This window comes from Aspergillus fijiensis (assembly GCF_003184825.1).
Source record: "Aspergillus fijiensis CBS 313.89 unplaced genomic scaffold BO72scaffold_49, whole genome shotgun sequence".
Lineage (NCBI taxonomy): Eukaryota > Fungi > Ascomycota > Eurotiomycetes > Eurotiales > Aspergillaceae > Aspergillus > Aspergillus fijiensis.
The window spans coordinates 149,601-165,184 of NW_024469025.1; the positions used below are offsets into that span (position 1 = coordinate 149,601).

At 47.7% G+C, this 15,584-nt stretch overlaps 4 protein-coding genes across 4 annotated transcripts; all 4 read right to left on the reverse strand.

The window, feature by feature from the left end:
- Window positions 1-985: 985 nt before the first annotated feature.
- Window positions 986-7,343, reverse strand: BO72DRAFT_470879 (DNA repair protein SMC6; the record flags this gene model as incomplete). Its single annotated transcript, XM_040947060.1, has 15 exons — window positions 986-1,660; window positions 1,851-2,447; window positions 2,500-2,572; window positions 3,705-3,802; window positions 3,856-3,904; window positions 3,961-4,100; window positions 4,241-4,315; window positions 4,395-4,470; window positions 4,521-5,177; window positions 5,230-5,495; window positions 5,568-5,628; window positions 5,706-6,265; window positions 6,322-6,549; window positions 6,605-7,124; window positions 7,171-7,343. The coding sequence occupies 15 exons, from the start codon at window positions 7,341-7,343 to the stop codon at window positions 986-988; spliced, it is 4,248 nt and encodes a 1,415-aa protein (XP_040798382.1).
- Window positions 7,344-8,540: 1,197 nt separating this feature from the next.
- BO72DRAFT_450757 (M20 family dipeptidase) lies at window positions 8,541-10,607 on the reverse strand. Its single transcript, XM_040945328.1, has 5 exons — window positions 10,382-10,607; window positions 10,169-10,200; window positions 10,043-10,110; window positions 8,858-9,975; window positions 8,541-8,797 (listed from the first exon to the last, which is right to left on the reverse strand). Exons 1-5 carry the CDS (start codon window positions 10,411-10,413, stop codon window positions 8,614-8,616), a joined length of 1,434 nt encoding a protein of 477 aa, XP_040798383.1. The 5' UTR covers window positions 10,414-10,607; the 3' UTR covers window positions 8,541-8,613.
- Window positions 10,608-10,789: 182 nt separating this feature from the next.
- BO72DRAFT_450759 (mitochondrial 54S ribosomal protein mL58) lies at window positions 10,790-11,881 on the reverse strand. Its single transcript, XM_040945329.1, has one exon. It carries the CDS (start codon window positions 11,623-11,625, stop codon window positions 11,020-11,022), a length of 606 nt encoding a protein of 201 aa, XP_040798384.1. The 5' UTR covers window positions 11,626-11,881; the 3' UTR covers window positions 10,790-11,019.
- A 962-nt stretch (window positions 11,882-12,843) lies between these two features.
- On the reverse strand, window positions 12,844-15,168 carry BO72DRAFT_488255 (cystathionine gamma-synthase; the record flags this gene model as incomplete). Its single annotated transcript, XM_040948035.1, has 5 exons — window positions 14,932-15,168; window positions 13,419-14,826; window positions 13,144-13,327; window positions 13,041-13,083; window positions 12,844-12,969 (listed from the first exon to the last, which is right to left on the reverse strand). Exons 1-5 carry the CDS (start codon window positions 14,974-14,976, stop codon window positions 12,844-12,846), a joined length of 1,806 nt encoding a protein of 601 aa, XP_040798385.1. The 5' UTR covers window positions 14,977-15,168.
- Between the last annotated feature and the right edge of the window lie 416 nt (window positions 15,169-15,584).

Here is a 15,584-nt window from a genome sequence, read left to right on the forward strand (position 1 = left end):
TCTTCAATAGCCTTCAGCTCCCCCAACATTCATTCCGCTTGATTTCCTCGCTCCTCACCTTCCTCTTTCCTCTTTCCTCTTTTCCTCCTGCCTCGCTCTTCCGGCCCCTTTGCCTTTTTCCTCCCTCACCGGGGTTTTTTTGGTCCGCCTCTCCCCGATCTTATTTCATTTTCTGTCTGAATGTTCCCACGATTTCAGTGTTAGAGTTTATCAATGTCAACGACGAGCACAAGGACGGTCACGAGATATACTGGCAAACGACGTGACCCAAAGCGAGTGTAAAGAGACGAAAATGCATAAAGAGTCGTGAAGACTTCGCCGTTAGCGCCAGGGATGCAAATGCCGGTGTTGTAGCCATACTCATGCTGTGCCGAGAGGAAAATATAGCCCAGTGCCGTGGCGTATGGCGAGCCTGGCAAATGAGCTCAGGATATGATGGTGAAAACCGGCATAGCTGGGGGTAAACCCAATCGCCTCGTTTCTGTATGTTAGCCGAAGTTCGCCAGAAACGCCAAAAACATATACCTTGCAACGTGTCCGCGAACGCCTTGATCATTTCACCTGATCCCAATGCAGTCCCAGAGAAAGATATATGTACAAGCGATCAGAGCAATGGCAAGAGCCTGACTCATCATCAAAAGGTGAGTAAGGGACAGGTAATGACCGGAAACAAATACACACTGAAAGAAACCGAGCAGATTAGGTATGATACAGACATAGATGTTCCTGCATCTTCGAATCCGAGGTGCAAAAACTATCATGTAGGAGACAAAATTCACAGCAAAACAAGACACCAGGAAGGTGCCACAGTGTTGGGCCTATAAGTTCATGTAGCCAACAATCATCGCAAAATGAGCAGACCACAACCAATAATGAGAGAGAACAGAAATAGAAAGGGCATGGCAAGAGTGAAAAGCACAAAAGGCAAAGGAGCTCAGAAAGGGAAGACGTGGGCGTAGCACTCATTAATGCGGTAGCTGGTCGTTTACGACACTGGTGTAGTGTGAGTCTTGCCACCTGTCTGACCTTGAGAGGCGCTAAATTGCTTCGCATCGTTATGAATGCTGCGACGTTGGCCCTGGCCCCGGCCTCCGCGGTATGAGCCTCGGCCCCGATGGAACTGATAATGCCCGCCATTCGCATGGTGAGTAGGACGACGATCTGCGGCAGTTGCATTTGTGACTGTGGTATTGATATTAGGTTGTGATGGGTTCGCGATAGGGCGTGGGATTGTGTCAGGTGAATCGTAAACATAGAGCTTTTTGTCGATGTTCTGAGGAATGGGCTGGATTTCCGTCCCCAGTTCCTGTTCAATTTTATACAAGTTGAAACGGTCATCCCAGTTGATAAGATTGATAGCAAGTCCGAGATGTCCGAAGCGACCTGACCGACCAATCCGATGAAGATAGGTTTCAGCATTCTTAGGAAAGTCAAAGTTGATGACGACATTGACAGCTTGAATGTCAATGCCGCGGGTCAAGAGGTCGGAGCAGACGAGATTACGGCAAACGCCGTTGCGAAAGTCGTGGAATACTCGGTTTCGATGTTGTTGAAGCATCCTTGCGTGTGAATAGAAGCAGGAATACCCCAGCTCAGTGATCTTCTTTGCAAGTAACTCAACCCGGTTGGTGGAATTACAGAAGATGATTGATTGATTGATCTGTAATTTGGAAAACAGGGTGTTCAAACAATGGACTTTCTGTTTCTCCTCCACAAATGCATAGTACTGCGTGATTCCTCTTAGGGTGAGCTCGTCCATGAGGTTAATCTCATAAGGGTTGCGCATGTGTTTATCCTAATATATGTCAAGGGCCATTTTTTGGGATAGATAGATCTCATGATAAACCTACCTTGAAGGATTTCACAATCAGTGGGAAAGTGGCACTGAAGAGCATCACTTGACGATCCTTGGGATGAAATGACAACAGCTGTTCAATGACTGGGGTGAATTCAGGCGATAGCAATTTGTCGGCCTCATCCATGACGAATGTCGGGCATTCAGAAAGATCAGCGACACCTTTGCTCGCCAAGTCCAACACTCGTCCAGGCGTTCCGACAAGAATATGGACGGCGTCATTCAAGCGGATGATGTCATCCATCAATCCTGTCCCGCCTGTAGTAACCATAACGTTGATGCCAAGATGTTTCCCCAGAGTTTTACAGACGTGAGAAGTCTGAAGAGCCAATTCCCTTGTGGGAACCAGAATGAGAGCCTGCGTTTTGGTGCTTTTGGGGTTAATGCGTTCTAAGGTTGGGATGACGAAAGCCGCTGTTTTCCCCGTGCCGTTTTTGGCTCGCGCTAGGATATCTCGGCCGGTGAGGGCGACAGGTATCGTTTCTTCTTGGATAGGTGATGGTTTCTCGAATCCAGCTTCGAAGATTCCCATCATGAGTTCACGTTTGATGTAGAAATCTTCGAATTCAAGGCCTTTCGTAGCAGTAACATCCTGGGCGCAAGTCAGATGGCGACGAGCCCGGGCTAGTCTTCGAGTAACAAACCTCAGTCTGTGGTCTCGCATCCTTGGCGGGGACATTTAATTGTTCCTTCCACTTCGCATCCGAGCTGGTATCCCTGGCAGAATGTAGACATGGTCAATTCAAGCTTCATTGATAGGGAGGCGAATACAGTACCCTAAGGTAGTGCTTTTCATTTGTGAGGCTAGTGCGTCGGCCATATTGCTTAGTTGTTCGAAGATGATTGTGATTGGTATGATCACGTTTCTTTCTCGGTATAGAGGTGGCCTAGGAATGCCGGATGGTGATCGAGTGTGCTCAAAGCTTCGAAGTAGATGATTTGATTTTGGAAACTATCGCGTGAAACAGGCTCGCTCCGGTGCCGATAGACGAGGGCGTTGTATCGTTCGAAGCCAGGGAGACTGCGTTTAATGGGTCTGCCGGAAGGAGGGAAACGACACAGGAACTGATAGCGATGAGATTTTGTTGCGGTGAGTCAAAGGTGTGATAAGCTCTAGGAAAGGATTTCAACAGGCGAGTCGAATGTATCGCTGCGGTAGCGTAAGTTGAGTTGAGGTGATAATTCGGAATCGGGGATGTCTTAGCAATTCCAATGAATTGTTGGGTTGAACTGGAAAGGGCCTGGAGACGAAGTCACTGCTCTTCGTGTGGGCCGGTTTGGGCGTAGTCCAAAAACGGGCCGAGCCTCACAACGCGGTGGGAGGAGGTATGGTATGTACTTTTACAACGACTCAGGACGTAAGCACTTACCCAAGCAAAGCCGGAACGAATGCCCCTTAGTTCTAAAGGATCTGGGCTGAATTTGAAGGGCTACAACTGCTCAATAATGAGATGCATGAAGAACTAGGTATGACTTCGATAAATGGCAGTCAAGTTCAGGAATTCCGTCTAGCCTATGGTTACCTGGCGAATTACAGTATTACGTATCGGGATTTCACATTGCTCAAGACAATATTGCCACTGGGCATTCGAATAACCTGTGGTTTCAAATGCTCGCCCACCTTTTTTTCTACCTCATTGTAATGACATTCACAGAGAATAGGAAGGAGGTACTAATGATAACGAAGAATTACAGGAGCTCATAAAGGCCCCATAACATCTACAGAGTAATTGACCTTGTACTGTATGTCTAGAAAGCCAGCCTTGTCTGCCCCCGTTCGGGTTCTGCCAATCTATATGAGCCCAGTAAGCTGCTGTCGGTCAACTTTTGCAATGAGGTAAAGACTTACTCCTTCACGCGAACATCTGGCGCCAAGCTTATCTCCGCCCTGGATCCGGGCGTAATGAGTATAAACTGCCGACCGATTGACCGCCTTGCCGCGAGCATCTGTGTTCACGGTTAGCAAGCTTCGCAGGAAGTCGCATGAAAGACAATCATACTAGCATGTCAATCGCCATTTTTCTGTTGATATGATCCATGTACACATCACTACAAGATCAACGTAGTTAGTATCCGATTGCACGGTGGAGATTGAAGACACATACAACTCGTCCAAGCATCGAATCGGGGATCCCATAGCCTCCCACAATGCCAGAAGCAGGCATACCTGGGAGAAAGACTTCTCACCGCCAGAAAGGGTCTTTGCACCACGGCCCACACTGTCTTTCGTTATGTCAGGCTCGACCTGTGGAGGATGATTATCAGGATAGATCGGCCACGAAACGAGTTGAAATCACATACTTGTAGATCCAGTAGTTTTCCCTCGTGATCTGTCAAAAGTCGACCTCGAAAGCTCCTTTCGCTGAGTAGATAGGTGAATTGTGCCTTGGCGCGTGAGGAGATATGCGACCTGAAAATCCGCCAGCGTTTCTTGCGATGGTCGAGAGTTGTTTTAAGTACCTAAGCAGACGTGTTTAGCCAGGCCCTTCGGATATTGGTATGATCGTCTTACTTCGGCCAGTGTTTGAAACTCATCGACTTGTTTCAGCGCCTGTTCGTAGGCTTCCTTTGCCCTGGAGGCCTGAGCAGCGAGTCCCTCGCGGGTTGCCCCCAATCTAGGAAGTCTTCAGCAACTGAGTTCAAGACCATGGGCTTCCATACTTACTCCTGGTTATATCGCCTAAGATCCGTATGAAGCCTATCGAGCTTCTTATCTAGGCTGGCGGCGGTTTCACCCTCAGCTATTGCAACCCGCGGTGAAACCAAGCTCGCTTTCTCGCTGAAGTCGAGGATACGTGCAGCTATCTCTTCCAGCCTCTGCTGAATTCGAGTTCTACCTTTTTTGCTGTCACTGATTCGCTCAATTACTGCGTTCTTCTCGCGGATTGATCTTCGGCGGTTTTCCATGCTCATTTGTGCTTCGTTTTGAGCCAACCTGAGCTCTTCATTCATTGTATAAACCTCTGCTTCTTTGGCCGAAAGCTCGTGTTTGATCGCTTTCAGTCCCTCCATCATGGCATCCATAGCTTCAATACCATCCTGTAGGGACCCTTCGTTCAAGCGTTTCTCTTCTTCTGCTTCTTCCAGGGTAGTCTGAAGTACATCAATGCGTCCGTCTTCCACAGATTCTTTATCGAGTGCCTCGGTGATCTCATCAATAAGGTCTTCTGCTTTCTGCACTGCGATACGTAGTTCGCTGCTTCTCCTGTCATGTCTCACGCGTGCTTGTTTGCAGCCTTCGAGACTAGAGCGAGCGGATCGAAGAGACTGCTCTTGATCACTGAGATTTCTACGCAAGTCTGCGAGTACGTCTTTCTGCATGCTATTTGAATGTCAGTAGCTAGACAATTCACCGAAAGCGGAGTTGTGATTACCTAATCTGATACGCAAGGTCGGATTTCATCCGGGGACTCCCATTGTAGGCTGGGACAGGCGCCTGGCTTGGTTCACCATTTCTGCTATAAGAAAGGTGAAATCCTCGTCGCCGATTAGTGGGGTCGATGCAATAACACCTTTTCACATTGCGGGGTTTCTGTCCATCGAAAAGTACCGACGACGCCTCTTCTAGGTCCTCTATCAGCAGCATCTGTTCGATTCCGTGATTTATGATTAGCTGTCGACGGACTAATTCATTGTCAATCTAGAAAGCCCAGAGTTAGAACAAATCTCTCAAATTAACATGTTTCAGTTAGTTTTCACTTGCTTGAAGTACCCGCAGGGCTGTGTCATAGGTGGGATCTGGTTCGTGGTTTGACGTATCAAGATGACCATCGCTTCCTATGAAAATCGGGCATACACTTTCGCTGCTGTCAAAAACCAAAGGCCATGCGATGAGTTTCGAATTGCTCACCAATTGACTCTCTGCATGATATTCGACAAGATGTTCATGTCGCTTTTCGAGGTCACAACAAAGCTGCTCAGAGTCGTACCGAGCGAATTCTCCAGAATAGAGGACCATTTTGGCTTCAGCAAACTGACATAGTGCCCAATTGGGCCCACGGGGCGTCTGCGGAAGGACCCTTCTTGTTCAATGGCCTTGGTAAGCGCTGGCATTCTTTCGTGGAAGCCAGAATTTCTCGCCCCGCCCTCTCTGCTCAAGTTTTGTAGAACCGACTGTGCTTGCTCAATGTCGGCTTTAACCTTATTGACAGGGGCAGCGGCTAATTTCACTTCCTTTTCAGCTTCACCTATCATCTCATACAAGCGGTTTCTCTCGGCTTCATGCTCCTTGAATCGAGCACGGGCATCTTCCGCGCCGGCTTTTGCCTGCTCGAGTTCCTCTTGTTTTCTGATAAAGCTTCCCCCACTTATATCACTCAAGCGCTGGTGCTCATCCGCAAGCTTCTTCCGACTTTCAGCTATTCTAGTCTCCGCAGCCCTTAAATACTCTCTGATCTGGCGTTGCTGGGCCTGCGTGCATGCGTTAGAAATCTCAACACTGAACAGCACGTGTAAGGTGGCCTTACCTGTAGACCATGACGTTCACTTAATTGAGCGTCCATTTTATGTTTGATCTCATCCCTACTTGATTGACAAGTCTCAAGCTTGGAGGTAGCCTGCTGGACAAATTCGGCCGCAAGTTCGGTTTCTCTCTCTGCTTCCTGTATGCGACGTTCATAGCTCCCGAGATCCGCTTCAGCAGCAGCTATATCCTCATCGGCTGTCGTCATCTCTGTTTTCAAAGAATCCTGGATCTGCTCATGTTTAGATTATGCAGCATAGGGGCTTCGGCTTCGTGAGCGTGCTTACCCGCTCTTGTTCCTCCACTTGAGCCCAAGCCATTTGATTGCGAAGATTTCGAATGCGATTACGCAGAGATTCATGCTGGTCAGATAAATCTAATTTCCGCTTTGCTGCATCCTGACGACTTTTCAGAATTGTGATATCTTGCACTCTGCTTTTTAGCTTCGCCTCGATCTGATCTCCAGACTCTTCAATTAGACGGTAGTCCTGGTCAAGTTGTTCCAATTGAACACCCTTCACGAAAAATTTGTACTTATCACTGGGGCTAGACGAGCTAAGGAATTGACGAGCCATATCCTGCGAAAGAACGTTCATCGGGTTGTCAAACTGCAGGGTAAAGTAGTCAATAATAGAATCAAGCTCCGCTTTTTTAGTAGAGACGATACGCCCACTATCAGACTTGATCTTGAACCCACTGGTGCCCATCTTGGAGAAGTGGCGCTCGATAATGATTGATTTTCCATAATCATCTGGCATGTAAGCGCCATCACCCTGATTCTTGATCCGCACTACAATGGTTGCGCTCCTGAGGAAGTTCAGAATTGGATGCATATAAGGGACTCGAAACCTACTCTTTGCCTTCCTTGATGAAACTCTTCAGACTTTGCCCACGGTTTGTGGCCGAAGCTTTGCCACCCAAACATAGAGTGATAGCCGTGAGGACTGCACTCTTGCCAGAACCATTTTTTCCAACAACAAAATTTATCAGCGGACCGAGCTCGATGTAAAAATGGTCATGACACATGAAATTGTAGCACTCGACGCGCTCCAGAATGCCATGCTCGGCAGGCACGTTCGGCTCATCACCAGCGAATGAATACTTCTCCTGGATCACTTGTGTAGCACGAAGCTCAAGTTCATCCTCATCATCGTCGGGCGGTTCCGATATGTATGGAGATGTTGTGTCTTGGATGTCATCGTCGTTGACTTCATCGGATCCGGAAGAGTTAGCTCCGCGCATGCGTTTTCGCTGGTTAAATCAGTCATATGCCTTTATCACGACGGATATATTCAACGTACCGATGGGGGTGCGTCTGATTGCCTCTCCTCATTTGGGTCCACAGAGAACGCCTGGGGGCGCTTACTTGACGGCATTGAGTACACTTGAATGATCTGACTTGGGCATGAGAAACTTGGTATGGTTTGGTATGAGAAGTACTCGACCACTGGAGTGCGCAGGGACCCCCTCTTATTAAAGGAGAAGTGGCCTGGTTTGGTGAGAATGGTTGGTGATGCAAAGTACAAAGAAGTCGAAAAGCTAGCGCCGATGCTCTTTCTTTCTTTTCTTTCGAAGTGTGGAATTAATTACAGTAGTAGTACATTTCCTTTGTTTCGTGTTCTAAGGCTTGTCGGCCGCTGATAAGGCGCGCGGTCGCGTGGCGCGCTTCTCGGTAATGGCCAATATCCCCGCTCAGTGAAAGGACATACATAAATAGCCCAGCTACCTGACTGCCAAGCACACGATTGATTGTCTACTGGTCGAGAAAAGCCGTCAAACGTCGTAAGGCTTTGCCAGATTTTAACCTACTATGAAAGTGCCCACCAAGTAATGTGAGGTGGGAGAATTACAACATGACTTGCCTAGAGGAGCAAAAGCTACTGTGCAGATGAAACATCAATGCACGCGATGCACGCTATTTAGATCGTCTAGGGTACGGAGTAAGTTAGCTAGTATTTTAATGATACGTCTCAGCTGTACCCACTTCTAAGGACACGCTTGGGGAGTCCAGTTTTATGACGTTAATCTCTGTGTCTATGGCTCAATATGCGACTTGAAACCTTTCAGGCATCAAGATTATGGGGTTACGGTACAGTGGTACACGATAATCAGAAGTGAGATCACCCTCAGGTGAGGGTTTGATTGAGAAGTACGAGGCTATGTTTTGCTGGCAGAAGGGAAGAGCTTGACTGAAGTAAGGAACATATGTATTCCCCTGAATGGCTCAAAGGTCCCAACAGACTGAAGCAGTTGAGTTAAGTCTTGAGGCTGAGATGCGATCGGGCGGTGCATATGACTAGTGGTTCATGGGTTCCTCTGCAACGTAGTGCAGATAAGCCCCCAGCAACTTGGTCCCTTCAATATAGTTTCTCTTGTCAAGCTTCTCGTTCACGGAATGGGCAGCATCAGTTGAACTGCCCATTGGGAGAAGCAAAACGTTCTTCCCGGTAGCTTGCTCAAAACTTAATGTGACCGGGATACTGTCAATGAATTAGCTTTGAGAAGATCAGAAGCAGCCTTGATATAAGCATTTTCCATACCTGCCGCCTTCGCGGGTCATGTCGGGCTCGACACCAAAGACCTGTTGAACAGCCTTGCTTGCAGCGGTGAAATTCCAGTGCTTCGGACTGGCCACCCACCATTTCCCGTCATGTTGGAGCCAAACGTCTAGCTTGTTCTTGCTGTTGAGTTTGGCGAACTCTGACTTGATATGATCAAACACAAGTTTGTTCACATCCTCGCTTTCCATGTTTGGCACTGTTCTGATAGAGAACTTGCCAATTACCTTGGCTGGAATCACAGTCTTAGCCCCGGGAGCGGAATAAGCACCCTCGATGCCATGGATAGACAAAGAAGGGTATCGCCACCTAGCCATGAGAGTTTCTTCCTTGGTAGGATGAATGCCTGTCTCGCTGCCCAAAGACTCATGAAGGTTCTCCATGGTGTAACTGATGTTAGGATACAAGGACTTCTCGTCCTCCGACATGGGTTCGACCAGATCCATGATGCCAGGGATTAAGATTTTTCCCTTAGGATCGACAAGTTTGGAGAGAACATTGACCAGGTCTGTCATCGGCTCATGGGCAGAGCCTCCGAATACTCCGCTGTGTAGATCCTGAGCAGGGCCTGAAACACTCACGGAGTAGTAATTACAACCGCGAAGACCATAAGTCAGGCAAGGCTTCTCTGTTCCCAGCCAGTAGTTGTCCGAGATACAAACGGCATCTGCGTCCTTGAAGAATTTCTTACTTTCGGTTTGAATGAACTCCTCCAGGCCTTCCGAGCCGTATTCTTCCATGCCTTCGAAGCAGCAAAGGAGATTGACCGGGAAATCCACACCCGCCTTTTTGTGAGCCTCGATCACGTTCAACCATCCCAAGACTGGTCCTTTGTCGTCAGTGCTTCCACGTCCAAACATTCTTCCCTGATCATCGACAGTCAACTCAAACGGTTCTGTCGCCCAGCCGTCTTCTTTCAAGGCAGGCTGAACGTCATAATGACCGTAGACGAGAATAGTGCGCTTATTCTTGTCGTTACCATACCGAGCGACTACAACTGGAGGTAGATCAAGGTGCTCCTTGCCGGGCTGCTTGCCTAGCGGGCGTTGTTCCACTTCAGCACCCAAAGCTTCGAGTTCGGAGGCGAGGAACTGAGCCATCTGATGTGAACCCACGTGTGTTTTAGCTGCGGTCCTCTTGAGGTAGGGTGGAACCTGCAGAAAGTACCTTGAAGACATCTTTTCTGTTCTCATCCTGCGCAGAGATCGATGGAATGGCAACAGCCTTTCGTAGCCCTTGCTATTCGGTCAATACACATCATATGGGCAGGCGATGGAGAACATAGGCCCATACTATCAATGAAGGAACCGGATAGGTCGTCGACCCTGTATGAATGAGGCATTAGACCTGGTCAAAACCGGTCATTTATGTGAATTACAGCAGGAGGCGACACACGTCACATGGTATGTGGTGATGACCGATGAAGCAGGAGTGACGAAAACGTTTCAAGATGGTGAAGCACGATAGAAGGAGGGGCAGGCTGGGGGCAAGGGAAGTTGGGCTCACTGTTTGAAAAACGGCTCAAGTTGCGGTGCCATCTTTGAATCGCTGATATGTCCGTAGAATGCGTGACGAGAAGATAAGCGGCGTACGGTGGAATCAAAAATTGTGTGAGATGTCAAATTGCCCTTGATGTGGAACGGAAGTGACAAGAAGGGTCTGTACTCCCTAAGCGACGTTGCAATTCGACGGAGGGGGAGGGGCATTTCGGCCGTGGACGAAGACTAGTAGGATTATTATTATTAACAATTACCACCTTAGGGACAGGCAGTAAAAGCAAGTACCAGGTCAGGAAGCCTAGAGTTTCCGCGAATAAGCGGCTACCCGGCTAGGCGAGACTCAACTGGTATCAACATGTGTCTAAAATACCTTTTGTAGATCATGATGCCTTCATCAAATACTTGCTTGGCTTCAGCTAAAGTAATTCCAGGGATCATCTAAATGATACATAAATAACGGTTTATGGCAAATACATAATTATACAGCGATCAATGGCTTCTAATAGAACATATATTGAAACAACGGGCAACAATTTAAAGGACTTAGTAAGCCCTGAGTAAAAGGGGTAGAGCATTTAAGAGGTTCGGCATACATATCCCAGAACAGGAGAGCATGCAGGCACAAACAGTTTTGAAAGATTGTCGTCAACAGTCTCTTCCCCACGATTCCTTCCGCAATGTCCGGTCCTCTCTAGCCATGCGGCGCTTGGTGCCCCATCTTGACTGCACCGCCTCCAAGACTTGCTTCTGCATTTCTTTCTTTTCCCGACTGGCTCCGCACACCATCGAGATGAAGAGTGGTGAGCAATCAAAACGCTTGGCCAACTTCGAGCGACTCCACGTCATCGGGTCACTGGTTCTTAGCCTGCGTATTTCTAGTACATCAGAGGGTTTCAAGTGATATCGCTTTGGATCAGGCGATTTGTTCAAAGATGCAAGCTCGGCAGGGTTCTGCTGGCTGATTGAAGTATCACTAAGTAAAGATCTCCGGATGTCGTCGCTAGGAAGAAATTTCGCTGGTGTGTGGTAAACCGATGGGGAGCTTGAAGGAGGGTTATAGACGATGTGATCTCTTTTGACCTGACCCAACGACGACCCAAATGAAGCATCGGGCTTCAAACGTAGGCGTTGCTTTGTACGTCTATAAGAGGACTGGCTCCGCCGAGACGTGAGAGGCATGAGTTCGCATGACGAAGGTAGAAGGAAGGGCAGTGAGAGGAAAGGCCTCTTGACTGCAAGAGTGCTAGCCATTATTAGGTCGATTTGCTGGAACACGCTCCGTGAAAGTAACAAGATACAATCAACTCTGGATTGCGTGAGGAGCGAGGCGAAGATTGCTTTTCGATAAATCTAAGGTGAAGGCGAAATTATTAGCGCATGTGTTGTGTTGTTAGCTTCAGCAGAAGCACACCCGGGATAATTATGCATGGTGCACACACTGATGAAGATATAGCTAGATCATGATTAGAGATGTATGTAGCGGAAGTCTGAGTCGCAGTGGTATGAGTCGCAGTGATATTTACAGATGTGAATAGAAGGTTGAGCTTTTCTGGGCCGCAAGTCCCGTGATAAGCTTAATAATAAGACACTGCATTGAGCATGTGCATAATATTGGGTACTCCGCGGGCAACCTCCCAGACCAACTTATATGCCTCAGGCCTTACAGAATTACGAACCATGATTGGCTGAGATTATGTGCGCACATGAAGGGATTAGATTGGCTACTCAGGTCATAGGTCACGTGAGCTGCGCTTTACAGAATGGCAGAAGGGCGGGCATGGCCCCCCAGCTGCATATTCAGACTATAGGTCTGAATCAATAATTATATAGTGTATAGAAGCAAAGTAGTAGAGGGTGCTTAGCAAGGTACTTAGAAAGGTGCTTAAACAGCCGTACCTTAACCTATAAACAGGCCCTTAAATAGTTGCGTACCTTATCCATGCCCTTGAGCAGGTGCGTAAGCAAGGCTGTATAGACAGGCCCTCGTATGTATTCAGCCTGTATAGGATACCGAGTAGTATACTTCGTAAATGAGCTCGCTATTAATCTGTATAATCACATATCAGCAGCTAGGCTAGGTTGTAAGACCCAACACGTAAGACCCAAGTATCTATTGCTATAGTGGAAGTGCTTCATGATTGGTTCCTGCGAAGGAAACAAGGGTCATGTCGGTAGGGTAGCCTAATTGTGACTTGTGAAAGATCCCTTTAAGGCTTTGTACAGCACATGATTTATAGTATCCTTCGCTGATGAGATCGCTTTCTTCCATCTGTAGGACTGCATAAGATACACCATAGAAGGGCTGCATATCTGAAGGCAGGTCTCCATAATGCGCCTCATATATGGTCACGAACTAACAATGACTTAGGTAGTCCTAATAAATGACTGAAGCTTGAGGCGGGCTAGCGATCTTTGGAACCTGGAATCCCTGGCATCAAGATAATGCAGTAAAATCATTCCCATGGTATATCATGCTCCGACCTCAGACACTGCTTTCAGAGCCCGTTCTATCCGATCACGCAGGTCTGCCTCCTCTTCCAGGCCGACACTTATTCTGACTAGACCAAATTCGATACCAAAAGAATGCGCCTGACACTGTTAGTAATCCACAAATAGATGAAGCGAAGGATACGAAGTCGTGGAGTAAATTGTAGAGTTTTACTCACCCAATCTAATTCGCCATAGTGGGCCAACAAAGTATATGGACAGCTTCAGTACACAGTCAGATGGGTTTCGCTGCTTGAGATCTTGATCGGAGCTTCAACCAACCTCAATGTAAAATTCGTTCCAAGACTCGGGCCCTTATGCACTTCGAGTTGATCGAAGAAAGCGATTGCTTCCTCAGTTGAATGGAAAGTGACAGAGAAGAGCCCGCCATACCCCCCATTCTGGGTGCGGAATGCGTCATAGAGAGGTTTGGAAGGGTTGAGTTTTGGATAGTAAACATGTTTGACTATATCAATTAGAACGAGATGGACTTCCGCTGGGTCATTCTGAACGATTGGAGATGCATCGCACTGGAGTGAGGGTTAGGCCTGACTTACCCAGTGGCGACTCCAATAACATGTCTGCAATTATTTCTGTGGTTTTATTGATTTTCTCAATTCGAGACGCAAAATCGCGACTGTTCCGCTCTAGGAACACGGCGTCTTCGGCCCAGACATTGTCCTCATATTCATGAGCAAAAGTCTCTCTCAAAGAATGGTAAAAACATCCATGAGGATTGAGAACTGCGCTTCCTCCCATAACATTGCTATCTCCACTGAATATCTTGGTCAAACTGCTAACCACGATATCTGCAGAAGGGAGAACATTGATATTCAGGAAGTTCCCCACGGTCTCGTCTACCACGACCGCAAAGTCATACTTATCAGCGAGTTGGCGGATTCTTCTCAGGTCCGGAGACTTCAGTAAAGGATTGCCTGGAAACTCTGTAAACAAAGCCAGAAATCGCTCACCGGCTTGCAGCCGTGATTCCAAATCGTCGAGATCCTCCGAAGAACCATTGCCATAGAACAAGCATCCTGGACCCCATTTCTGAAGAATTTTCAGTGAATCAATATAAGGGAACCCGAAACATATGCTTTTCAGTTGGCCTCTGCTGGCCAGCAACATTTGGTGCGTACTGAAGATAGAGCTCATACCCGTTGGGTAAAGGAAAACATCTGCTTCCGTAAGCCCCGCCACACGGCCTTCCCCTGATGTTTCTTGAAGAGCCTCACTCAGATCTACATCAGCGGTCAGAACTCCTGCTATTCTTCGACGTACAGCCGATCGTGCCTGATCAGCAAGCGAGACGTTCAAGTTGCGTCCAAACCTCTCTTCAATGAATTGCACATATTCTTTGCCATCCTGCGCTTCCCCTATGGAGGACAAGTCCCGAGACTGATTGTGGTTCCCATTCGTTCGTGCTGTTCCACTAATGGAATCACGCCCCTGGTATCTCCGAGGGCCCTTACAGATTCTCCGTAACGCTACATCTGCCGCTTGGGATTTTCTCTCGACGAGAAAGCCACTTTTCAGTGCACCCAGACAGAATTCGCCCCGCCGACTCGATATGCCGTTCCCGGTGTGTTGCCACACCTGCTTGGCAATGGGCGCGAATTCCTTCGGATATATCACAGATGATAACAACAATGTTGTGGTGGGAAATCCGGCATCTGTTTCATGGGAGGGACTAAAACTCGTAATCCGGATCCTGCCGTGGTGTTCGACGGGCAATCTCGATTTCATGAAAGAACGACATAATTCTGCGGTGGTTGGGGATGGGAATAACATGGCAGTATCCGAGTTTGGGGAGCCAAAACGACGCACTATCTCAACCGCAAGCTCTTGTATAATTGGATGTATGAAAAACCGCGGATAGCCGCATTGCATGCTGTTTGTCACCCATGACTCCCCCTCCTCATAGGCCACATTTGCACTCCAGGTGGGAAGTGACACACTGACTGCCTGATCAAAGGTGAGTGACCATTCATGAATGACTATATCTTGTACCGATTCGGGAGACAAAATCCCCTGAGAAAGGATAGCGGAGTACGCGGGTCCTGAACTTACATGGTCGGTATTCGGAGGGACTGGGCCTCCGATAATTTGAAGCATTGTGATGATATGATCAGGTGCTGAAATAAAGCTCAAGGGAGACTGAGTGCAGTGAGTATGGAGGGGAGTAAGGAAGCTGCCGGCAAAAATAAATAACTCTTCAATGACGAACGAACACAGTTATAGATAGGAGAAGAAATTCTTAAATGACGACGAATTGGAAGGAGTCATCGCGGCAGTACCAGCCACTGACTCGGAAGCGATGTCGGCGTTGTTGAGGGCGGCTGACCAATGAACTTTAAAGCGCACGAAGTTAGCGGCAAAAGCCTGATTCTACTGCAAGCGGTAACTTCTTACTGCCTTCCGAGCCATATGGTGTCCACTTACGGAGTATATATACTCAATCATTGATATCGCTACAGTCCAATGCATGTCCAGTGCTTGATATGTTAGTCTGGACATATATACAGAACATCTGTAACTTATACATCTGTGCACTCATATGACCCATATAGTAACGCATTCAAGAATAGTCTATCATAATACTGACGGTATCAAATAACTCTTAGTCTATGTACAGTCCATATCCAAATTGTAGGCTTGATCCACAACAGCATGCGGAGTACGGAGTTCAAGTATGCGCATGGCGGAGGCTCAGAACTAGAAGG